Source organism: Lepus europaeus, chromosome 2, assembly GCF_033115175.1.
Source record: "Lepus europaeus isolate LE1 chromosome 2, mLepTim1.pri, whole genome shotgun sequence".
Classification (NCBI taxonomy): domain Eukaryota; kingdom Metazoa; phylum Chordata; class Mammalia; order Lagomorpha; family Leporidae; genus Lepus; species Lepus europaeus.
In genome coordinates, this window is record NC_084828.1 from 76,254,777 (window position 1) to 76,280,677 (window position 25,901).

The window sequence follows — 25,901 nt, forward strand, 5'->3', positions numbered from 1 at the left end:
GAGCTAATCCAAAGCCAGGAGCCGGAAGCTTCTTCTGGGTCTCCCATGTGGGTGCAGGGGCCCAAGGACTTGGGCCATCTATTGCTTTCCCAAGCAATAGCTGAGAGCTGGATCGGAAGTGCAGTAGCCAGGACTCAAATTGGCACCCATTTGGGATGCTGGTGCTGTAGTCCGGGGCTTTAACCTGCTGTGCCACAGCGCCGGTCCCTGGCTTGTTTTTAATGTTTGTTGGACTTTTAGATATCAAAGGCTCCACATTACTTAACTGTCCTTGTTTTTATCTCTTTTCTTGGATTTGGGATGAGATGCCATTTTATGGAATCTGTTGCACTGAGATAGTTAAGAGAGTCACTGAATATCAGACTCATGGCCAGGCAATGACTCTTAGCCTTAAGGTTACAGTATTTTGCAAATCCAAAATCAAAGAAATGTGAAGGTACAGGTGGTAGAAGGTTATTGTTTTAAAATACCTTATGAGCTATGTCATAGTAATAACAGAGAACTGTCCAGAAAAGCATGAAAGATTTGCCACAGTGCAATATTTTCGGGCCATTCTTGGTAGAAATGTAGGCTGGAATATATTTTTGCTGTTGTTTCAAATTGTTTGTATTGTAAAGTGTACTTAACAAGTCTACCAATGAGCCCTTTCTTTTGTTTATGAAATCCACTGATTAAATACAGTTTTTGTCTTTTGAGCATTTATTAAAATGCATTCTTTGATAAGAACACTTTTCCTAATATCCTCATATTCGCTCATACTCATTGGATCTCTCAATGTCTGTCTCTCTCTGTGCTTTACCTTTCAAGGAAAAGATGAGGCTGAGATAGAAGAAGATCTGAGTATTTTGCTTATTTGACTATGATTTTTATTGGTCATCTTTTTTTTTTTTAAGATTTTATTTATTTACTTGAGATGTAGAGTTAAAGACAGTGAGAGGGAGAAAGAGAGAGAAAGGTTTTCCATCTGCTGGTTCACTCCCCAAATGACCATGACTGACGGAGCTGAGCTGCTCCAAAGCCAGGAGCCAGGAGCTTCCTCCAGGTCTCCCACATAGGTGCAGGGGCCCAAGGACTTGGGCCATCTTCTACTGCCTCCCAAGCCATAGCAGAGAGCTGGATCAGAAGAGGAGCAGCCAGGACTCAAACCAGTTCCCATATAGGATGCATGTACCAAGGGCAGAGGATTAACCTACTGTGTCACAGTGCCAGTCCCTATTGGTCATCTTGAACAAACCCTTTTAACTATGAAAATCTAGTAATTTTTTCCTTCAAAATTTCAATTATTTTATTTATAATTATTTTATTTATAATTACTCTACTGACTAGAAAATAAAATCTACATAGTTCAAAATGGGTTATACAAGATTATTAATGGAAATATTTCCCTTCTATCCATGTTGCCCAGTCATGGGGTTCTCTCTGGAGCCAACCAGTGTTTTTAGTTTTATGTCTTTTCTTCCAGAGATATTTTATATAAACAAATATATTTTTATGCATTTGAATATATTGTGTAGGTGCCTGTGCAAATATGTACACATATATACATGTTTGTGTGTAATTATGAAAATACACAAGCAAATATATATAAATACATACGACAATACTTCAAAAAGTCTGTGGAAATGAAATCAAAAGAAAAGTTTATTTTGGTGCAGAAATATTTTGAAATCTGTACATAATTTTTTTCATAAACTTTTGAAGACTTTATTTTCATGAATTTCAAAATTTTTTGCAGTAAAATCTTTTAATTCTTTTTCCATGAACATTTTGAAGTGCCTTTCTTACAAGTATCTAGTTAAACCTTTTTTAATATAAATGTTAGTGTATAATGTATACTGTTCTGCCTTCCCCTCTTTTACTTACTATATCTTGGTGATCCATCTATTTCAATATTACCAGAAGAAATTTATATCATTGAACAGATGTACCATAATGTATTTAACTTTCCTCCTTTTGGTAGACATTTATATTATTTATAATTTTTTAATATTGAAAACAATGCTACAATTAATATTTTTTATTTGCATGTAATGTGTTGTGTGTGTGAACATAGCTAGGAGATAAATTCCTAGAGTTGGGATCGTTGGACCGCGGTAATTGCGCAGTTAATAATTTGGATGGAAATTGCCAAGTTTTCTTACCTACATGATGTATCGATGTCAGCAGTGTGTGAAAGCACTTGTTTTCTCCTGTCCTCACCAACAATCTGTTACGGATGTTTGGTTCTGAAGTGTTTTCATGTGGTATTGTTTAGAGTTCTTGACTCAGGAAATGCATGAGTTTAGAGGTGTTAATCACTTTTAGACTCCTGCTGCTCTCTGTTGATTCACTGGTTGTGGTTACCATAGAGCTGTTTTGTACTTGCTATAAGTTTTATTTTTTAGAAACCCAGAAGCTACATGTATTACAACCAGAGTAATTTCAGGTGACTGTGAATTTCACTCCTAATTTGCATATTTTACTAGATTCAAGCTTTGACTTAGTGCTTATATTTTTTAAAAAAAGTCCATCTATATTTTTATGTAAGATATAATATTCTGATAAGAATTTATTCTTATATTCTCATAAGATTATTATATTCTGATATTCTAATTATTCTGATAAGAAAGTAAATAAAATATGATTTCAAAATCATAAAGATAAGAATTGTTGGTACTTTTAAATTAAAAATCCTTTCTTATGACTGAGAATGGAACCAATGAACAAAATACTATATATAATCTTGGAGAACTTTTGATGACCAAAAGTAAAGAAAAAACATGAAAAACACAAACACATACTCTTTCACTAGGGAAACAAGTTAATTTTCAAAAACTCTAGATGTACAAGCCTTCAGGGACCTTTCTCCACTTTGAGACACATGAAATTTAATGTTCTTCAGCTCCCCCATTACAACAAAACATACCAAATGTTTGAATCTCTTACTGTGCAGGCAAATTTCCTGTTGCCCAGGTATTCAGCAAATTGTACCATGTAAAAAAGTAGGAATGGACTTCGAGTTGCTTGTAAACATGTAAGACAAAACTTTTTAAAACTAAAAAAAAAAAAAAAAAAGATTAAATCTTCCTCCAAAAGTTTTGATTAAAATGGATACATCTAAAACATCTTCCACATCACTGAAGTGGTTAACATATCCTTAGAAATATCTTGGCATTGCTTGGGAGATACATGCACCCCAGTTTGGACTTTCTCAAGCTGACCTAGCACAGCCGTAGAGAATATTATCTCTGATTGACTGTCAAATCTGTGGCCTCTATCTGACAGTGGAAGAAAATACAGAGGTAAGGAATGACAGTAGTTGTGATTATTTCAGGCACTGTTGGATAAGAAGAACAAAGTCCTTGAAGAAATGAAACCTCTGCGCTTCCTTCATAGAAAATCAATACCTCAAGCTCGGCTCCCAACACCAACCTTGGAAATGAGTTCCAATGTAAGTTTGAAACTTTCACATTTACATGCTTAACTCAGTATTGCCATCAATCATTCTTAGGATAGTTTGGGTTGAAAACAAATCTAATGTTAACAGTATTAGCTTCCCAAGCTCTTACTTAAATATTGTCTTTATTCTTACATATCAAACATCAAACACACAAAAATAAGGAAAATGAAATCTACATCCAATCTTTCTTGAGAATAACTCACCAAGAAAATATCTTCCTATGAAGGATAGGTTTCAGAAGATTATTCTAATGTATCTCAAATAGAAAAGAAAGATTGAGTGAGATTAGTTACCATAACTATCTTCCCACGTGGCGATATGGCTGAAGACGGTTGAATCCAAGAGAAGTAACATGCCTGACATGGCATCAGGACGGGCTAGCTTCTGGGGCAGGAATGGCTCAAAGGGGTCCCCAAACCAGGGCCATTTCTTTCCACACTCAATTTGGGCAAGGTACAAGAGTTTGTTAAGATTTAAAAGACTGAGTCAGATTCAACAAACTCAAAAGAAAGTGCTAGAAATGCCACAATGCCAACTGATTACTTTATGGAGAGAAATATAACTTCTTGGTGGCCTGGAATGTTCTTCCTGGCTGATCGGCACATTATCTCCTAGTACAGAGCAATCCTGACAAGAAGCCAGACTGTATTCAGGAGGTTCGTGTGTGTTTCATCAGCGTAGCGGGTAGGCTAGGGATTGGAAGTTGACAGGAGACCTCATGGATGCCGGTTACCACATCTTATGGGATGCACCCACTGATTGGCCAGCGTATCTCCTCTTCTGGAGTGTGCAGGAGCCTTCTCTCACGTGTGTTAGCGCTCCTAACTAGGCTGTTGCTTTCTTTTACACTTGGCAGCTTAGTTAGGTTTTCAGATCCTGCTCTTGCTGCTTTGGACGTATAGTTATTTAAGGTGATTTTTGTAGATAACTAATCTTGACCATTATATTCGGATTTTACCAATTCAGCTAAATTCGTGTGAATTATGTCACTCTGACATAGACCAACTGTATTCTTTGTCTACTTGTGATCAAACATGAAAATATGTTTGCAAAAAGGGATGTTTTGTATAGTATTTGTTGCTTCAAGAAAGATTTTGATAGGAGTATAGAAAAGTGAAAATGACTTCCTTTTAGGGGTGGCATGGAAGTTCCATCATGTTTTGCTTTTCAGATGCTTTGGTAATAGATTACTGATAACAAAATATAACAATGGATTTTAATGATACAGTAAGTAACACTAAACCTACTATGTGTTCAACGAGAGAAGGGACCCGGTCTCATTTCTCTTTAAATTCTTCTGGCATCTAGCAAGCCCCTTTTGCTTGAAATAAGTCTTCAGAAACATATCCCATGCGCGGATTGCCACTCTTCTTAAACTGCTTGGTTCTCCCTCTGTTCTTTTAGGAAGAAGAAGAAATAGAAATGGCTGTGATCTACCTTCAAAAGTTAATCCGGGGTAGAGTCGTGCAAAACATGGTGTGTAGTTCCAACCTCTGGCCCTGTGTTTTCTCTTTTGAGAATAAATTTTTTCAAATGCACCTGTGTTTGGCTCCTTGGGGTGCCTTCCCTCTTGCACCCCCTAATCCTAGTCAACTATATTTTTGAATTACTTACCCAATCCCTTCTGGTGTCGTTGTCTGCGGTGTCAGAGAGAGGGGAATGAGCTGCCTGCTACTGGCCACAGTTGCAACTGTAGTGGTGTGAAACTCAGTTCTTCCTTGCAATCGCTAAATCCACAAATTTCTTCACCTTATTTTTGACTATTAAAGCATCACAAACTAGGTGGACGTCATAGTTTTCCACAGTCATATGCAATTATTTGCATTATAAATGAATTGCTAAGTAATAACTACATTTTGAAACCTTATTATTTGCCTACTTTATACACTCTTTATACCTATGTCATCACATTTTTTTTTTCTATCAGTGATCTCACTTTACAGGCAAGTGATCTGACCCCAAGAGAGATTTAGTTAACTATCAGCAAATCCAGCTCGTATCTTCCTGACTGTAAAACCTTAGCAGGAGTATTTGTGCTGCCAGAGCAGTCATCTCACTTCAAAAATGGACGGATACAAAGCACCTGTGAACTTTCTTCTTTCTTTTTTCTCTTTCACCCAGCAGCTATAACTCTTCTTTTGTAATACATTTTATTTAATCTACTATGTAAAGTATTTCAACATGTAGTCATTAGAAATTTTTTTATTTTAATTTTTAATTAGTTTTTAACAGACTCGATGTGATTTATAGCTACAATTTTAAGAACAAGATACTCCTTTCTACCCTCCATCCCTGTCTATACCTCTTCAGAGACTCAGGTGGAATGAGTATGTCCAGGGAGCTGGGTAAACAGCTGGTGTCCAGCACTGTTCTTTATTCTCCTTTTCATAATTATGTTCAGACCTCACATTTATACTACAAACCAGGGACCGATTTACTGGAAAAGAACACATAGCTATGAAAAAGACCATCCCAGGTTTCTTAGGGAAGGAAATGGGGGGGAGAGTTATAGCTTCTTAGTATCATTCTCTAGCCTTTGATAAGCGTTTCCGGAAACCAAGTAAACAGCTTACTGACAACAAAGACACTTCTCTACCTGAGCCACTGAAGGCCCAGAACAGAGGGCTGAACTTTAGTGGTACTCCCAAAAAGCAGGCCAGAACCCACTGCTCACAGGGGTCTCACATCCCTGCGTGTGAGTCCCAGGGCTTGGCACAGAGGGTTGGTAACCTGCAAGTCTGTCTGTGATTTGATTTGATACAGATGTTTGAAGGGAAAGAAAAGCGACTGGAGCTGATCCAGGAGTTGCGCACCAGCCATGCGCTGCAAGAAGATCATAAGCTGGTGAAAAAAGCTGAGAAGCAAGTGACCCTGGCTTTACAGCGACAGAGGAACTTGCACGAGAACAAGGTCCTTCCTTTTCTCTCTTGTCACCTGTTCCATTTCCTTCTTGGTTTTTTATTATTGCACAAGCAATGCTATAGTAACAATAAATGAAGTGATAAAAGAAGAAACATCCCCATAATGCCTTCACCCTATCATCCTTTTTATTAACAAGAGTTATTTATCTTATTTGAAAGGTAGAGTTATGTAGAGAAAGAGAGAGGGAGAGGGAGTGGCAGAGAGAGGGAGGGAGAGAGAGATCGTCCATCTGCTGGATCACTTCCCAAATGGCTGCAATACCCAGGGCTGGGCCAGGCTGAAACCAGGAGCCTAGACCTCCATGCAGGTCTCCCACATGGATAGCAGGGGCCCAAACACTCGGCTGCTTTCCCAGGAGCATTAGTAGGGAGCTGGATCAGAAGTGGAGCAAACAGGACTCCAACTGGCACTCATGTGGAAAGCTAGCATTGCAAGCAGTGGCTTAATCTGCCTGGCAACACCAGCCTTAACCTATCAGCATTCTTAAAGATGAATGGGGTCATATTCCATGGAATTGAACAGGGTGTTATTTTCTTGTGCAAACAAGTAAAACAAACACAAAAATTGTATTTGGTAAATTTATTTCAGTTAGAGCTTAGCAGAATGAATAATAAGAGCAGCACCAACAAAGCTGAGAAATTAGATATATTTTAAAATATCAGGGGCAGGTGTTTGGTGCAGTGGTTAAATTGCCACTTGGGACACACACAGCCTGTATTGGAGGGCCTGGTTTAAGTCAGGGCTCCTCCACTTCTTGCCCAGCTTCCTGCCCACCTCTCTGCTAACGAACATCCTGGGAGGCAGCAGGTGTTGGCTTAAGCACTTGGGTTCCTGCCTCTGAAGGGGGAAACCCCTGGTGGAGTTCCAGATTCCTGGCTTTGGTCTGGCCCAGCTCTGGCTGTTGCGGGCGTTTGAGGAGTAAACCAGTGGATGGACTCTGTGTCTCTATGTCTCTCTATGACATTGAGACTCTGATAGAAAAATCAGAATCCTTGGATGGTTCTGATGATGGACAAGTAGATGCGTCTGAGCCAGCCCAGGCTTCTCAACTCAGGTGTGCCTTTTAGTGAACGCTCACATTGCCTCAGTCATGTCAGCTGAAATCCAAGGGTGGCAATAAAGGAAGAGCTGCTGCTGTGAGCACAGGAACCTCCAGCCCTGCTGAGCCTCCCTTCTCCTTCTCGGGCCCAATTATGTAAGGTGTTATGTGACTGTAGCAGAGTCACTTTCCTCAATGTTTTTACTTGATTTCAAATTAGATTTTACTAGCTGAGCACGCCCAAGTTTCTTGCTGAGGGAGGAGGTTAGACATGAGCAGGTGGCCGCCTGAGGATTTTAAATGTTGCATCTGCACCCCAGGTGGAGGCACCTCTGCTCCCTGGAAAGAAGGGGATGATCCATTTTGGTCCCTGAGCTGAATATTTATGAACGCAAGGAGCTGTGAGATAGATAGATGACTGTCATTCCGCCCTTTCTTCCCATCTCTCCCTACTTGAGCTTTGTGGGTAGAAAGTATGTGTGGGCTGGGAGGTAGGTGAAGAGGAGGAGGAAGGTGTCACGGTGACAGCTGCACTTGACCGACCCTCTCACCCACTAGCCACATGGCCTCTGAGGCCTGCGGGCATTCCTTCCCTTCGGATGCAGACCGGAAGTGGGGGGCACTGGAGAGAGCAAAGCTGAAGTAGCATGTGGCTACAGCAAGAGCCTTTCCCTTATATCTGAGGATAGCAGAGTATAGGAGATAGTCGCACAAAATAAAGAAAACTTTGTTTTTAATTTTTACATTTTATTTTGTGTGAAAAGGGGCAAATTTAGTGAATTATTTTCATCTTGTACATAAAGTTATCATTTTAAAGCTTTTTCACACCCATCCTGAAAATCTGCAATTTGGTAAAAATGAAAGGAACATAAATTTGCCCAAAGGAGTTTTTCACACCATTATTTACACATACTCTGTGAGAAAGTTTCAAATATTTTCTCAATGATCACAAGTTATCAGAAAATAAAAGATTAAATTTATACAGATATTGATTTAGATATCAAATACATACAGAAATGATGAAAAAACTTTATGCAATTGACTTTGACCTCTGTCCTCAAAAGATTTGCCCAGGGACATAAGCTTTTCTTTTATATAAATGACTGTGGCTGTATTTAAAATTCAAAAATCAAAGGAAGGAACCCAGTTAATCACAGTATTCTTTTTTTAAAAATATTTATTTATTTATTTGAAAGAGTTACACAGAGAAAGGAGAGGCAGAGAGAGAGGTCTTCCATCTGATGGTTCGCTCCCCAGATGGCCGCAATAGCCAGAGCTGCGCCTATCCGAAGCCAGGAGCCAGGAGCTTCCTCTGGGTCTCCCACACAGTTGCAGGGGCCCAAGGACTTGAGCCATCTTCCATTGCTTTCCCAGGCCATAGCAGAGAGCTGGATCAGAAGTGCAGCAGCCGGGAGTCAAACCGGCACCCATATGAGATGCTGGCACTGCGGGCAGCAGCTTTACCCGCTATGCCACAGCGCCAGCCAAATCACAGTATTCTTAAAATCCCTTCTCAATATTAAAGGATCACCACCAAATATATAGCACCATAACACAAATATTGCTGGGAGAGGGTATTCATGTCATACAAGGTTAGTAATACTGAAAACCTGGCTTAGTGTCTATAGAACAAGAAGTTGATAACAGCTTTAGTTTTCCTTTTACACAGCAAGGAAAAGGTTAAAGGATTGAAACTATCAAAAGTCTCCAAATAATCCTAACAAAACACATGAACAGGAACAGAAAATGAAAAGATGCCCCGGTCAGCAACTGTAAGAGAGAACGGGGAATGGGTTGTACGGCTGGAGCTGTGGCTAAGACATAAATCTCCACATGAACTTTAAACATTTCTTTTCTCCATGTGTCAAAGCCAGGACGCAGGACTCCACAAATAGGTGCCGTGGCTTACTCCTGGCCCGGGGTGCCAAAGGCTCCCGATTTTCCCTCTGATCACATAAACATTTAGGCTTTTTCCCAGGCTGCTTGTGAGATGGTTCTTAGTGGCTTTAAAGTTATTAAAAATCTCAAAAGTATGAAGGTTACTCAAGATCATAAAATTCCCCAAACTTGTGTGAAAAACAGACATTAAAAAATGAAAAACTATCTTCATAGCATCTCAGCCTTTTGGCTAAGATCAAGTGTAAAAAATTTAGAAGTATCATGAGTGAATTTCTAGGAGATTCCATTTCATTAATCCTTGCTATTATCTTTAATAAAAACCTTGACATTTCCCTTCATGTCTGGGAAGACATACTTTATCTTCTAGATAAAGTTGAAAGAAAAAGCCATTCTGTGCACTGGCTCACAGAAATGTTTTTCTGAATCCTCTTCATAATTTGGAGCTCACAACCCATCAGCGCCTGAGTAATCTACTTTTTCATATCTAAGCTTGTAATAAGTTTTCCTAATAGGAACCTGTGAGGTGGGGAGATAATATTACTAATAAAACTAGGCACGTTCTGAAAGTGAATTGACACTCAGAAGTTCTGGGGAATCTAGCATCCTTCCTGATAACCCCCGGTCAGAGAAGAATTTGATATTATATTAATTTGAGGAATTAATATTATATAATAATATTATAAAGATAGGAATTTGCTATTATAATAAGTTACGTTATTTTCAAGGTGTCACTGATGGAAAACCATTTGGCTGGCCTGGAGGGAAAGGCACTGGCAGACATGTTCGACTTCCTGTCCAAAGAGCTCGTGAGACTGCAGGAAGAGAGGAGGATCCACGCCTTCGCCATGCTCGCCGAGCGCCAACGACGGATGCGGGAGGCGGAGGAGAGCGGTCGGCGCCAGGCGGAGCAGAGGCGTCTGCGCGAGGAGGACAAGATCTTCAAGGAGGTCAGTCGGGTGGCCGGTGCTCAGAAGCTGCCTGGAAGGCGTGGGTCCAAGCAAAAGAGCCACATGACATGAACCAGCATTTGTTTCTTGGTTTTCCTACTATATGCCAGGTCCTGTGCAAAGGCTCTGTGGGCTATTTTGGAAAAAAACAACCCAAGAAGGTCCCTTCTCTCCTGGAGCATAAGTAACACAGGCATATAGGGGGGAAAATGTCATGAGTTCCATGAAGCAAACACATGGAGCTCAGGGATGTATTTTAAACAGATTCCCCTGCTTGCTGCGTGGAGAACAGGTCGGGGGAGGGCGGAGTGGGAACAGGGGCGGGCTGGGGCCGGAGAGGCTGTTGTAACAGTGAAGTTGGGTGAGAATCAGGCAGAATCCAGTCTGATTTTCGGGTGTGAGCAACTGGAAGATGACGGTTCTGGCTTCTGCCCTGGCAGGTGGAGAGGGGACCAGCGCAGGGGCGGAATCAGGAATTCAGTTTACATTCATTTTGGGACAATTTAGTGGAAGTCTCACCTCTGTGGGTGGATATACAAGATGGAGCTTAGAAGAGAGGCTTGGCTGAAGGTAAACATTCGAGAAATAGGGTACCAGGCTGATCGACCAGGGTATGATGGGTGTGAAATGCCAAGGTGACCAAGATGCAAATTCAGGGGAGCTTCTAGGAACCAGTAATGTTTGGAAGCACTCTTCACCGCATAGAGAATACGGAAGGTCACGTGTTCACGTTGGAGAGAGATCTCTTTAAAGGGAGCTATGCCATGACTAATGCTACCCTGTCCCCACACCTAGAGGTGCTTCCCTGTTCCTGTGATCAAGGTAACCAGAAATGGGAAAGAGAGAAAGAGCCAGCCTGGAACTAACGAACATTCCCCTCCAAGAAGCTGTCTGAATCCACGTGTGAACGACTTGAGCTCAACACCTTAAAAAACAAAAGCAACACACCTTGTCAATTTGGAAGTCTTATTTGGTCTGAGATTTTGATGTTTTAGCTAATTCTGATGGAATTAAGATTAATCCATTAACAGTATTTGGTGTGTGTCTTCTTAATGAAAAAAAAAAAAAAAGCTTTTTGGTTGAAACTAAACAAACTAAACAGATTACCCTCCCTGAGTACAGTTTAGCAAGTTTGAAGCTATAAGCTGTCACGTTCAAAGTTCTAACTTTGGTTGCAGATTATCTATAATGTTTAACAATGTATGATCATCACTGGTATTCCAGCTTCCTACCACCTTAACACATTTTTCTTCAAAAAAAGTTACTGAGATTTATAAATTATTGACAGACCAGCCCCTACCATCCCCTACCTGATACCCTGAAGGAAAAACCACCTGGGAACGGGAATAACTAATGAGGGGTGAGAATAAAAATAAATGGAATAGAGGAACCGTTGTTCTCAACAACAGAGAAAGGAGCAAAGCTTCTTGGAAGCTGTCTTCTAAATGGTGACGAGGCCAGCAAGTGCCAGCTGTTTCTAGGAAGGGCAAGTAGGAAGCTAGGGTAAGTCTTCCAGCTGGTTTTCAGGACCACTTATACAAAGAATGTATCAGCTACAGACCCACGATTCAAATACCATCTGTCATTCTCATTTTCAATCTTTCTAATTAAAATACAGTTTCTATTTTCCTTCCTACATTCCTAACCTCTCTTCATATAGATCCCCTTGATAAAAATGAAGGTAAATATTCTTGCACATAAATGTATCAAAAGACAGGCATATATTTAATACATTTCCATAAAAATAGCACATAGAAACACAGTCCCATTCATATTTAAATATATATGCACTTTTGCAAGCATGTACACAAGGAAATGTCCACCCATATTTTCCAGTATGTAGAGTATTATCAAAACTATGGAGGAGCATACAGAGACACACATGTGGCCATCTAGATTTCCTCAGTAGCCTGTGCACATATAAACACAATTGTGTACAAAAACTTACTCATTTATAAAGAATGTATAAACCCACAAGTGCACATGTTGGTCTGAGTGGACCACATTATCCACTTCTCTACCATTGTATGACTTGGCTGCCTGGCTGTCACATGTAGGTGTGATCTGCTTCCTAAATAAGACAGTAGGCTCTGTGGGGGTGGGTCTGCTGTCTGTTCCCTTTTTGTCTACTGTAACACCACCATAGATCGCGTACGTAGTAGACATTTAGCAAATATATTTTGGTTGGCTGGTCATTTGGTTGGTACTGCATTAAGCTGGCCATTGAGACCCACCCATAAGGAAGGCATGGGGAGTCAAGGTTGGTGTTTTACAGGTTTACACAATACTCATACCTGTTACATACTCAGAGTCAACCTGCAATGCCAGGGCTAATAACGATTGTTCAGTGAATTCACCAGAGACCCAGGATCCATACAGCATTTTGCTATTCGAACACTAAGGCGTGGCCATTGTGTTAATTTAAGATGACAGCTGGTGGTTTAGAACGATGTCCTCATACAACAAGAAATGAAATGAAAAACAAAGAAGCCAGGTCTCTCTCCCTTTAAGAATCCTTTCTGGAAGGTGCACCCATCACTTCTATATATATTCCCTTGATCAGAACTTGGTCATATAGTTGCTCTGAGTGCTGAGAAATGTGGTCTTTATTCCAGGTACTAATTTGCCAAGCTAAATTCCAGGGATCCTGTCATTTTAGAGGACAGAAAGGACATTGGAAAAGATCCCATAGTCTCTGCTACAGTTAGATCATTGGACCAGGTCATAATGCTGGTGTGAACAAAGCCAGGATCCAAATAAGTATAGTTGAGACTGAAGCCCATAATCTTCCAGCAGTGCTTTACTGCCCACCCCAAAGTAAGATCCTTAATTTTACAGTAGGCATAATGGGTGGGGGTTGCCCATAATGAATAGCTAGGTGGAGGAGAAACAGACTGACTTGATGGTAAAGGAAAGGAACTATTGACTTAATGGACAAAATATATGTGCTTTAAAGAAGTCAACCAGTGTTTGCCTGTTTTTCTTGTTTGTGATAGCATTGCTGTTCTCAGTTAAGTGGGGGTCTTTTCACTTTATGTAGGTCATTAAAGTTCATCAAAGTACTGTATCCTCCTACTTGGAAGAGATAATCCTGAATACTGAAGAGAATACCGCAGAAGAACACGCCAGGGCAGAAATTGAAAAGATGGCTGAGGAAATCAATGAAATTGCTTATGAAATGGAAAATCGGTATGTAGTGAGAAACTTGTCTGTAGCCTGGACAGCCCATTTGCTGTTATATGCATTTTGTGGGGAATGCTTAAGACTTCACCACCAATCAATCTCCATTGCTTTCTTGGCATAACTCTTTAGAATCTAACATGGTTATACATCTATATGGAAGGAGGACAGGAAATTGAATTTTCAGCTATCTGTTGCAGTCTGGATGATTTGCATATTATTCACATCGAGAACACGCAGAAGCATAGAAGCACTGTGAATACATGTGTGCATCATTGCTAGGACTTCGACCCAAGGCTTTTGGCTTCCATGTGGGAGCTGTATTTCTCATTTTCTCTTCCTAGTGGTTGGTGGGGTGGGAGGTGGTAAAAGAAGGACAGGGTCAAATCCAAGTTTTCTATGGAGTTAACCCTGCTCGCTAGGAATGTGATATTTCACATTCCTTAATCAAGGAGCTGGTGCTGGCAGGATTTGAGCAGTAGAGCTGCCGAAACAAGCATGGAAGAGCCAAGTACAGATCAGCAGCTCCAGCCAAGAAACAAAATTGAAAAGTTTGTTTTTTTTTTTTTTTAATGTTTCAGTCGAACTCGTCTTCAGTCAGAGGAGATTGTTGCTGAGCTGGTGTATAGTTTTCTGATCCCAGAAGTGCAAAAAGACTTTGTGAAAGAGAAAGGTAAGCCAGAGGCAGCGCTTCACTTTAGGCTCTTTAAAAGATGGAAATCATTTTCAGGGTCCCAGAGATTAAACTTAGAGGAATGAGGGAATTTCTGAAGGAGAGTGAGTGAGTTTTCTTATTTTAGAGTATGCCAAGTTCTCTTCGTGCTGTCTGATTCCAGAATATAATCCCCCTGGAATAGATGGGATGCAATGCTGATAAACTTAACAGATTACCAGATACAACCTTCTGTGGAAGGAAGTTTCCAGGTTCCCAGAAGAGGTGCATTTTATGACTCAAACCATAGCAGCCCTTTGGAGGCAGGGCACGTGTGAAGCACAGATGCCTGAATGGCCTACATCCACTGCACTGCTCTGCCCGAGCCACAGATCTCTTCTTTCTGCTGGGGCCACACTTAAGTCTAAGTATCCTAATTTGTCATTGGTCACAAGTGTCATTTAAAAACGTTTATTTGAGAGAGACAGACAGAGAGCTTCCATCTGCTAGTTTACTATCCAGATGCCTGCAATGGCCAGGACTGGGCTGGGGTTCACCCAGGGCTGGAGCTGGGAGCTGGAAACTCAGTGTGAGTCTCCCGTGTGAGTGGCAGAGACCCAGCTCTCTGAACCATCACCATTGCCCCTCAGGATATGCGTTAGCAGGAAACTGGGATCAGGAGTTGGAGCCAGGAACTGAACCCAGTCGCTCTGATTTGGGACACAGGTGCCTTAACTACTAGACCAAAGGCCTACCACAGAAGTGACACGGTTTTAAAGGTTGATGCTTTTAGACAATAGAGGAGAAAAAAAATATGTATTAAACTGAAGAAGGTTTTGCTGGAGCTCTAGGCTTTGGTGGCAGGCCTGATCCCAGAGTCAGGGAGGGAACCAGGTGAAGATGCTACTTCAGGTAACTGACAGCTCAGAACCCTTCAGGACTGTGGAGAATCTGAGCAGGTTTAAGCAGGTATTGTGCAGAATTTCAGGTTGCTCTGTCAGGCATGTAGGTGTGGCAGGGTTCTAACACATTTGGAGAAGACAAAGCAATACCTTACTGTCCCATTAGATGGTGGTTGTATAATTTTTAAAAGGGTACCCTTTAGTAATAAGCATTTAGTTTGTTTCCAGTGTTTTCTTGCCACCAGAAGCGATGAAATCGTGCCATTTTATATAAATCCTGGCCAGGCTTCTCAGAGTAAATTCCTAGCAGTGCCGGTGCTGGGACTGGGACGTGTGTGCTTTACATTTTACCAAGTGCACACTTGCATCAACAGTGTATGACAGTGTCTCTGGGGACAAAATTCAGTTTTCAGATCAAGTAATGTATGTTGCTGGGTCACTTTCTATTATAAAAGGGATCCATGTTTTCCAGGTCCCTGAGAAAATATGCATCTCATTTCCACTTCTCCCAGGATCAAATCAAGGCCAGCTCATTTCAGAGCCACTCTACTGGGGCATTGAAGGAGAGGGGAAACCAGTGGGCTAATATTTGCTGGTTTGACACCGCCCTCCCCCCTGCCCCTGCTGTCCTGAGTCTCAGGGGAAGGGCTCAGAGGAGGAGTTGAATTGAAGGAGTCCAGGGGGACCTGTCTGTGGGCAGGCTGGGTGTCCTTTAGCCTCTTCGCATTATATTCATGCCACGTCAAAAAAGCCATAAGGCCAGGAGCACACATTAAGTCTTTTCCAAACAAGTTTGAACTAGTTTGCCTTTTCAAACAAGAGAAATGTATTAGTTTATTTACTCTTTTTTAAAGATTTCTTTATTTTTAATTTTTTTGAAAAGCAGAGTTACAGAAAAGCAGGAGGAGAGAGAGACAGAGACAGAGAGAGACAAAGAGACAGGTCTTCTATTCCCTGGTTCACTCCCCAAATGGTTGCACGACTGGAGCTAGGCCCATCTGAAGCCAGGAGCCAGGAGCTTCTTCCAGGTCACCCACACAGGTGCAGGGGCCCAAGGACCTGGGCCATCTTCTACTGCTTTCCCAGGCCATGGCAGAGAGCTGGATCAGAAGTGGAGCAGCTGGGACTTGAACCGGTGCCCATATGGGGATGCCAGCACTGCAGATGTGCTATAGCACAGCACCAGCCCCATATTTACTCTTTATACAAAATTAAGATATTATTATATATAGAACATTTTGAATTATTACACTTTTTTAAAAGCCAGGTGTCATAAAGACTTTAAAGAGACTTGTGAAATAACGGTAACTACCCAATCGTAAATGCATGTTAAGTTCTAGTCAACATACTAAGCTTTTTAAAATGTACATTATCATGTTGTACTTTGCAAATTAATGGTAAAACTACTACTCAAACAGTACTCTATACTTTGCGTGTCTGTGTGGTGCAGTCTGTTGAAATCTTTACTTAGTACATACTAAGTTGATCTTCTGTATATAAAGATAATTGAAAATGAATCTTGATGAAGAATGGGATGGGGGAGGGAGTGGAAGATGGGATGGTTGCGGGTGGGAGGGAGGTTATGGGGGGAAAAGCCGCTATAATCCAAAAGTTGTACTTTGGAAATCTATATTTATTAAATAAAAGTTGAAAACAAAAAATAAAATGTACATTATCTCAATGTCTTACAACAGCTGTAGATGCATTCTTGTCTCTTTGTTAAGAAAATTAGTGCTTGGAGACACAGAGCTTGTAGATTTGAACCATCATCTGTGTGTCTCCAAAGACCCCACTTTTTCAACCATACTACTGCTAAGAGCTATGAGCTGCTGTGTGAATTACCCTCTGTAAAATCACTGATAGCAAAATGGCAAAGAATTCATGCATTTTTTTACTGTCCTTTACTAGTGTGCGACTGAACAAATTTCCTATCTCTCTGAAAGTGGAGATAATCAATAATATTCTCTTTGAGGGTTTTGGGAAGATAAATCAGCAGTGATATGTCAGCTGCTTAAAACAGTGCCTGACACCTGTGAGGACAAATGTAACTGCCAACATCATCAACATTATCGTCTTCATCACCACTCCTTTCTACGGATTCTGATGCTTAGTATTGTCTCTACTAAGCCTTGACCATAAATATCCCTAGAATTCAGAGCTATGATCACCTTCTAAAATCATGAGCTTAGAAACTCATCATCAATCAAAAAGTACCCTCCATGTTAGGAATTGAGTCTCAAAGAGAAGTGTAAGACAAGGTCTTGACCTTTAAGTCATTTGCAGTCTCAATGGAAAATACAACGTAGCCCGCCTGAAATGCTTCAACACTGAACAGGTTGGTACACATTCAGGTGGTAAATGGTAAATGTGGGCTGACATAATCAAGAGAGGATTCCTGGGGGAACTGGAACCTGAGCTGAGCTCCGCTAGAGGGCTAGGGTCTGGAGTACAGGCCTTCCAGGCGAGGGAGACTGCTGAGTCAGGAATGAGGATAAGCCTCCAGGTGGGGAGGTTGGCCAGACCAAGCCAGAGTGGGGACAGAGGATGCAGCAAGAGGTAATGTGTGCATTTGGTTTACTCTGAAAAGAGATCCTTCTAAAACAGAGAGCAGATCTATTCAACCCAATCAGTCCTAAATGTTGGCTTGCAAAATTACTGTTTCTGTTGTTACTCCCTTGAAAGCATTAGGCAGTGGTTTCATGGAGACTTTGAGAGTGAAAATTCTTCTGTCGCTTTGGTGCAGTGAGGAATGCCCAGCGGAAACACATTCTCGCGGCCCACCAGATCATCCACGGGCACACAGAGGCTGTGGTGCAACAGAGACTCATTGAGCAGCAGCAAGAGCAGGAGCAGGAGCAAAATGAGGTCTCAGATGCTGCCAGGGCACTTGAGGAAGAAACTCAAAATGAGCAAAACAGCTAAGGTGAGTTTGGTTTTCTATCTGCAAAGAAGGAGAGAGAGAGAGAGAGAGAGAGAGAGAGAGAGAGAGAGAGAGAGAAGGAGGAGGAGGAGGAATTGTTGCATTGTTCAGCTTTGTGCCACGCTCTAGCGGTCATAAGGTGCAAAGATTGTCCACTGTTCAAGCAAATGAAGCACTTGTATTTAAATTGGCACTTCATCTTGGCTACGGCATTTACTCTTGAAATTATTCAAGAATTAGAGTTGATATTACCACGGTTAAACTCGTGTGATCCAGGAAACAAGGACTCCTGATTATTTTCATGGGTCTTTTCAACACATGACTGTACCCTGTAACAGATAAAGCTACAGAATGTGTCAGTGTTATCAAAAGAAAAAGAGAAGCTTGCTCTTGTGGAGATAGTTAAGGTATGCCCCAAGGCTGGTGCTGGTTGTAAGCCCAGCAGAAGGCACAGAGCCTGCCAGTTCTAGCCCAAACACCTTCTGTAATGCCCGTGAGGGCTTGGTCTCAGGCTCAACAAAACATTCAGATTCACATGGCTAGCATAGGCCTTATCTTTAAAAAAAAAGTTCATTTAATTTTTTATTTAATTTGAAAGGCAGAGTGACACATACACACATGTACAAGGAAAAGAGATTCGCGTTGGAAAGGTGCAGGAGCTGCCCCAGCTTAAAAGCCTGACACACCAGAGCCAGAATCTCCTCTAATAATTCTGAAGACCTAGCTTCCAAGGTCCCAAATAGATGCACTCACTGACAAAAGTCAGCACACTCAGGGAACTGCGGTGCTATTGCTTCCTATTAGGTATCAATAATTTATTTGTAAACCTTCCCCGTTCAGAGGTAATATACCAATCAGGGGTCATTCTTGCCTTCAGTGAAGTTGCTTAGTAGCTTAGCTGACATAAACCACATTATCTGGTTGCTGGGAAAACAGAGCTAACAAGTCAGTTGAAGGTAAAATTGTCATACTGAAGGGGAAAGGGAGTGACCCCTTTGTCTATACCTTCTCCCCAAATCCTTCCACGAAGGATTTTTTTTTTTTTTGCCCTGAGGATGTGCTCACTGTCAGGTGGGAGGGAAGGCGGCAAGGCCTAGAGAGACATTTTAGCTTGGCATTCAGTCCTCTGGGGCTTGGCAGGCTCTGCTACTGTGTACCCTTATACACATAACTTCCCTTCTCCTGAACATATTACCAAGAACCCTCTGCAAGGGTGCCTGTTGGCATCGTAGGTCCCATCAGAAGGGTCATGGAAGAAAAAATGAGATGAAGGCAAAGTTAAAAAAGATAACGGTGAGAAAACTGTTAAGTGACTCTTGAATGTCAAGCTATGGCTGTCAATTCCAGCTGAAAAACTTTTGTCTTTAATGATGATTTTTCTGAAATCATTGACCATATAAACATGTGTTACCATGTAACATCATATATTATCTTTAAAGCACAAATTCAACAACCAAAACGTTTTTGCTACTTTATTATAGGATAAAAGTAAGCCTTAGGGTTAGGGTGTCATTCTTCTGAACTGCAAATTTAATAAGACTGGTAATTTACACAGTTTGAGTTAAATATATATGCAGTTATTTCTGATTATGATACCTGCTTTATGACATTCATAGTGACTTATGAAATCATGCCAGAGAAGTGCAAAAAAAAAAATCTCTGTTTTGTACTTAAAGTAAAATTAATTTAATTAAAACCTATGTAAAGCATATATGACAGTTGCAAAATCCAGCTGAAAAAAATCTAGTCCAGCTAAATAAAGACAGTCAGCAAAGATGATCAATAAATTAAATGGTTGGAATAAAATGCTTAGTTGCCTTCAAAGTCTATATTCTTCCCTCTTCCTTACTACAGAGGGAAGGATGGAGGGAGAGGTATGAGATTATTTAATACTGTGTAGGGAAAGAGGGAGTAGGCATGGACCACTGATTTTAAAAGATACATAATTTTTTTTTTTTTTGACAGGCAGAGTGGACAGTGAGAGAGAGAGACAGAGAGAAAGGTCTTCCTTTTGCCGTTGGTTCACCCTCCAATGGCCGCCGCGGCTGGCTGATCCAATGGTAGGAGCCAGGTGCTTCTCCTGGTCTCCTATGGGGTGCAGGGCCCAAGCACTTGGGCCATCCTCCACTGCACTCCCTGGCCACAGCAGAGAGCTGGCCTGGAAGAGGGGCAACCGGGACAGAATCCGGTGCCCCGACCAGGACTAGAACCTGGTGTGCCGGCGCCGCAAGGCGGAGGATTAGCCTAGTGAGCCGCGGCGCCAGCCAAAAGATACATATTTTTTATCAACTTGAAGGCAGCGAGAAGCTAGTAAAAGGAGAGAGTGCCTCAGCCAACTTTTAGATGACAGACATTCCAAGAGTTGGGGCTGGCATTTGGAGCCTGGGGGAATATGTCAATTTTGAAAAATATGGTTGGAACACTGAGCAGTGATTTTAAAAGCTTTGCAGAACTAAGGAGAAAAAAACGAGTCAGAGTTGAGGCCCTAATAAACCACCCTAATTTGGTTAGGATCTCAAATGCTGTGCATAGTAGAAGTAAGTCAGCCTTGATATACACTAAAGTTTAGCTTCTAGTCATCCGAATGGTTTGCAAAAATCTCAATCCCAGAAGCTGATTTAGGGAGAATTTTGATTCCTGTTGCCTCAAGAAATCTGTTAGAAATAAAACTTGCTTTACCTTTGTAGTTAACATAATCCCAGGTGTCAATTTATTGTTACGAACAGTTTTTCATATATAATTTCTGAAACAGAATCAGGGATGTCCAGGTATGTGAGGAGAAGTGACAAGTGAACAAGAAGCAGCAGAAACACTAGATGACAGAAACAGACAAAAAGGGATATAAAATCTTGGAATTATTGTACACAGACCTCACAATAACTGTGTTTACTCTTATGGAAATATAGCCTCTAGAATTGTGAAAAAATAAATTATGGATAAGCTACCATCTATGGTGTTTTGTTATGGAAGCCCCAACTGAGTAAGACAGATTTTGGTACCAGGAGAGGGGTGCTACTGTAACAAACACCTAAACACGGGGAAGTGGCTTTGGAACGGGGTAATGGGTAGAGAGAGGAAGCTTTCCTGAGCCTGCTATTAACAGGGATTCCAGTGAGGTCTCAGATACATGTGGAAGATGCTATTGGAAACTGGAAGAAGGATGACCATTGTATATATATATAAAGTGGGAAATAACTTGACTATATTCTATTGTTTTATGGAAGGTAGAACTTGTAAGCAATAACATTGATTTCTAAGCAAAGTATTAAAAGAGTAACTTGATTCTTCCTGTTGTGATAAAATGTGAAAGGTGAGAGATGAATTGAAGAAGGAATTGTTAAGAAAAAAGGAACAAGAACTTGAGGATGTGGAAAATTCTCAGCTTTTCCATATTGCAAAATATGAGAAAACATGTTCTAAGGGATGTGATTGAGTAGCGACTGCGTAGTTTCTGGGATTATATTAGAGGAAGCACTGCCAGTTTGGATTGAGGGGGTAGAGGCAGGATGAAATTAAGGAAGGCTGTTGAAATCCTTGGGTTGACAGGATGAGACAATAGAACTATTGCACTGTGAACATGCCCAGTCTTCAAGAAGGGAAAACGACCCCAAAGGAGATTCCGAAATCAGTAGGGCCATTGCTTCCGTTCCAACAGGCCAGAGAGCCTCTGTCCAGAATCTTAGGAATGGGACTGTCTGATGGATAGACCCACAGTCTACATCATACTGAATGGGAAAAGATGAAATAATTTCCTCAAAGGTGTCCACTTTCACTGCTTTTAGACAATATAATATTGGAAGTCTTAGCCACACCAGTTATGCAAGAGAAATATATAAAGACCATCTGAATAGGAAAGGAGGAATTCAAATCATCCCTCATAGCAGACACTACGGTTTAATATGTAGAAAAACTTGAAAATGCCACCAGAAAACTTAGAATGAAAAAATGAATTCAGTAGGGTTGCAGGATATAAAATCATCATCCAAAAATCAATGCTTTTTATACATCAGTAATCAGATTGTCAGAAAGAAATCAAGTAAGCAATCCTATTAGCCATAGATTCCAAAAGTAAATAAATAAAATATTTATTAATAAATGTAACCAAGGAAGTGGAATATCTGCATACTGAAAGTTATAAAATATTGATGAAAGAAGTAAAGAGAACACTGAAAAATTGAAGATATTCTATGTTCATTAATTGGAAATTAATATTGTTAATGTTCATACTACTGAAAATAATTTACAGATTCAACACAATGAATATCAAAATACCAATGGCATTCTTGGCCGGTGCTGTGGCTTAACAGGCTAATCCTCCGCCTTGCGGCGCCGGCACACCAGTTCTAGTCCCGGTCGGGGTGCCAGATTCTGTCCCAGTTGCCCCTCTTCCAGGCCAGCTCTCTGCTATGGCCCGGGAGTACAGTGGAGGATGGCCCAAGTGCTTGGGCCCTGCACCCCATAGGAGACCAGGAGAAGCACCTGGCTCCTGGCTTCGGATCAGCGAGATGCGCCAGCCGCAGCGGCCATTGGAGGGTGAACCAACGGCAAAAAGGAAGACCCTTCTCTCTGTCTCTCTCTCTCACTATCCACTCTGCCTGTCAAAAAACAAACAAACAAACAAACAAAAAAAACCAGTAGCATTCTTCATAGAATTAGAAAATCACTAAATTCATATCCAAAGCAATCCTGGGCAAGAACAAAGCTGGGAACATTATAATACCTGTCTTCAAAAATCTATTACAAAGTTATAATAACCGAACAACATGGTACTGGCATAAAAACAGACATACATACCAATGGAACAGACTAGATAACCCAGAAATAAATCCATTCTTCTACAGCCAACTTGTTTTCAACAAAGGCAGCAATGATATTCATTGGAGAAAGAAAAGTCTCTTCAATAAATGGTACTGGGAAAACTGAGTGTCTATATGCAGAAGAAGGAATTTGGACCTTGAACTCACACCACATACAAAAATCAACTCAAAATGGATTAAATACTTAAATATAAGACCTGAAATAGTTAAACTACTGAACAAAATAAAAGCACATGGCATTGATCTGGGCAATAATCTTTTGGCTATGATCCTAAAAGCACAGGCAACAAAATGAGAATAGACACTACCACATCCAACTAAAATTTGAGCACAGCAAAATAAAATAACCAACATAATGCTGAGAAAACCCTATGGAATGGGAGACAAACTGTTTGCAAACCATTCATCTGATAAGGAATTTATCTGCAAAAAAATACAAAGATCTCAATAGCAAGAAAACAACTCATTATGCAAAACAGTATGGAAGTTTCTCAAAAAGTTAAGAAAAGAACTACCATCTGATCCATCAATCTAACCCCTGGGATATATCCAGAGGAAATTAAACCAGTATATTGAAGAGATATCTTCACCCACATGTTTACCGCAGCATCATTTATAATAGCCAATATATGGAATCAGCCCAAGTGTCCATGAAGAGGCTAACTGGTAATGAAAATGTCATGGATATACACAATTGGCACTATTTAGCCTTAAAAAAGAAGGAAATCAGAGCCAGCGCTGTGGCGTAGTGGGTAAAGCTACTGCCTACAGTGCCGGCATCCCATGTGGGTGCCAGTTCGAGTCCTGCCTGTTCCACTTCCGATCCAGCTCTCTGCTATGGCCTGGGAAAGCAGTGGAAGATGGCCCAAGTTCTTGGGCCCCCGCACCCACGTGGGAGACCCAGAAGAGGATCCTGGCTCCTGGCTTCAGATTGGCGCAGCTCCAGCCATTGCAGCCAACTGGGGAGTGAAACAGGATGGAAGACCAATCTCTCTCTCTCTCTCTCTCTGTATAACTCTGACTTTCAAATAAATAAATAAATAAATCTTTAAGAAGGAAGAAAATCCTGTCATTTGCAACATTATAGATTAACCTGGATGATTTTAAACTAAGTGAAATAAATCAGACATAGAAATACCAGCATAATGCCTTCAGCCAGGCCTAAAGTACGTGCACATATATGTCTGATCTCTCTTATATGTGGAATCTAAAAAAGTTGAATTCATACAGGTAGACAGTAGATTGGAGGTTACCAGGGGTGGCATACCAGGATATATTGGTCAAAGGATACAAACTTTTGGCTAGGTAGGAGGATTAAGTACAAGAGATCTATTGTACAGTGTGGTGATAGAGTTAAGAACACATTGTGTTTTGAAAATTGCTGGCAGTAGCTTTTCAGTCGGGTGCTGAGGGGCTCTTTGAACATGCCTGGTGACTCTGCAGACTATAACAAAGTGGCCCAGAGGGAATGGACCCTGATGGTGTCATCAAGAGCACCTGGGATGACACTGTAATAACCTTGATGGTAGGAATTTAAAGGAGTCTCTTCTGCAGGGCATCTGTGCTTATGGTTTTGAGAAGCCTTCAGCTATTCAGCAAAGAACTGTTATTCCTTGCATTAAAGATCCAAAAGGTAATTCTGGCACTTGGAAACTGTGTGGGAGCAACTTGTCATGCCTACACTGGTGGAACAAACGTTAGAAATGAAATCTGAAAATTGCAGGCAGAAGCACCACATATTTTTGTTGGCACACAGGGAGAGTATGTGATATTAAACACAAGATACCTTTCTTCAAAATGGATCAAAGTGTTCATTTTGGATGAAGCAGATGAAATGTTGAGCCAAGGCTTAAAGGATCAAATCTATGAGATTTTTCAAAAACTAAATACCAGTATTCAGGTTGTGTTGCTTTCTGCCATGATGTCAACTGATGTGTTAGAAGTGACCAAAAAATTCAATAGAGATCCAATTCAAATTCTGGTGAATAAAGAAGAATTGGCCCTTGAAGGAGTCAAACAGTTCTATCTTAACATTGAAGGAGAGGAATGGAAGTTGGATGCACTTTGTGACCTGTATGAAACACTGACCATTACGCAGGCTGTTGTTTTTCTCAATACAAGGTACAAAGTGCACTGGCTCACTGAAAAATGTGTGTCAGGGACTTCAGTTTCTGTTCTACATGGTGACATGGACCAGAGGAGGTAGATGTCATCATGAGAGAATTCCGATCAGGATCAGCCGTGTTCTGATTGCTTCTGACTTGTTGGCTCGTGGGATTGTCTTTGGTTATAAACTATAGTTTATAACTTTGGTTATAAACTATAATCTACCTACCAATAGTGGAAACTATATTCACAGAATTGGTAGAGGGGATCAATTTGGGAGGAAAGGTGTGGCTACAAAATTTTTTACTGACGAAGACAAGAGGATTCTTTGTGACACTGAGACTTCCTACAGTACTACAGTGGAGGAAATGCCCATGAATGTGGCTGAACTTATTTAATTCCTGGGACGATGTAGTTTGAATGCAGTGCTTGCTGTTGCTGAATAGGCTATCACAATGTGCATTGTGCTTCTTTCTTTGGGAATATTTGAATCTGTCTAGTGCTCATAATGGATCAGAAATACAGATTTTTGACGGCAAAGCAACATTAATCGTGAGCTCTTGTGAGGAAAGTCATTGGCTTTTTCCTCTTTAGAGTTAGACTGTTGGGGTGGATATAAAAGATGTGGTCTGTAAAATCTTTCTTTCTTAAACATTTATTTCCTAGTTCTGTAGAAATGGTTGTAATCGATGTTTTCTTTTTTTTTTAACTTTTATTTAATGAATATAAATTTCCAGTGTACAGTTTATGGATTACAAGGGCTTCCCCCTCCCATAACTTCCCTCCCACCCGCAACACTCCCCTCTCCTGCTCCCTCTCCCCTTCCATTCACATCAAGATTCATTTGCAATTCTCTTTATATACAGAAGATCAATTTAGTATAAAGATTTCAACAGTTTGCACCCACATAGAAACACAAAGTGAAACATACTGTTGGAGTACTAGTTATAGCATTAAATCACAATGTACAGCACATTATGGACAGAGATCCCACATGAGGAGCAAGTGCACAGTGACTCCTGTTGTTAACCCAACAAATTGACACTCTAGTTTATGGTGCCAGTAACCACCCTAGGCT

At 40.8% G+C, this 25,901-nt stretch overlaps 1 protein-coding gene and 1 pseudogene across 1 annotated transcript in view; both read left to right on the forward strand.

Annotated features, from left to right (window-relative positions):
• CFAP91 (cilia and flagella associated protein 91) overlaps nt 1-25,901 on the forward strand; it is a 57,500-nt gene that overhangs the window by 30,506 nt on the left and 1,093 nt on the right. Inside the window, exons 11-17 of the mRNA XM_062176910.1 lie at nt 3,314-3,430; nt 4,844-4,915; nt 6,203-6,349; nt 10,025-10,246; nt 13,287-13,435; nt 14,008-14,099; nt 17,724-17,903. Of these exons, the coding sequence (XP_062032894.1) occupies nt 3,314-3,430; nt 4,844-4,915; nt 6,203-6,349; nt 10,025-10,246; nt 13,287-13,435; nt 14,008-14,099; nt 17,724-17,902 (978 nt within the window). The 3' untranslated portion in view covers nt 17,903. The remainder of the gene's footprint in view (nt 1-3,313; nt 3,431-4,843; nt 4,916-6,202; nt 6,350-10,024; nt 10,247-13,286; nt 13,436-14,007; nt 14,100-17,723; nt 17,904-25,901) is intronic.
• On the forward strand, nt 24,142-25,221 carry LOC133748243 (eukaryotic initiation factor 4A-II-like; annotated as a pseudogene).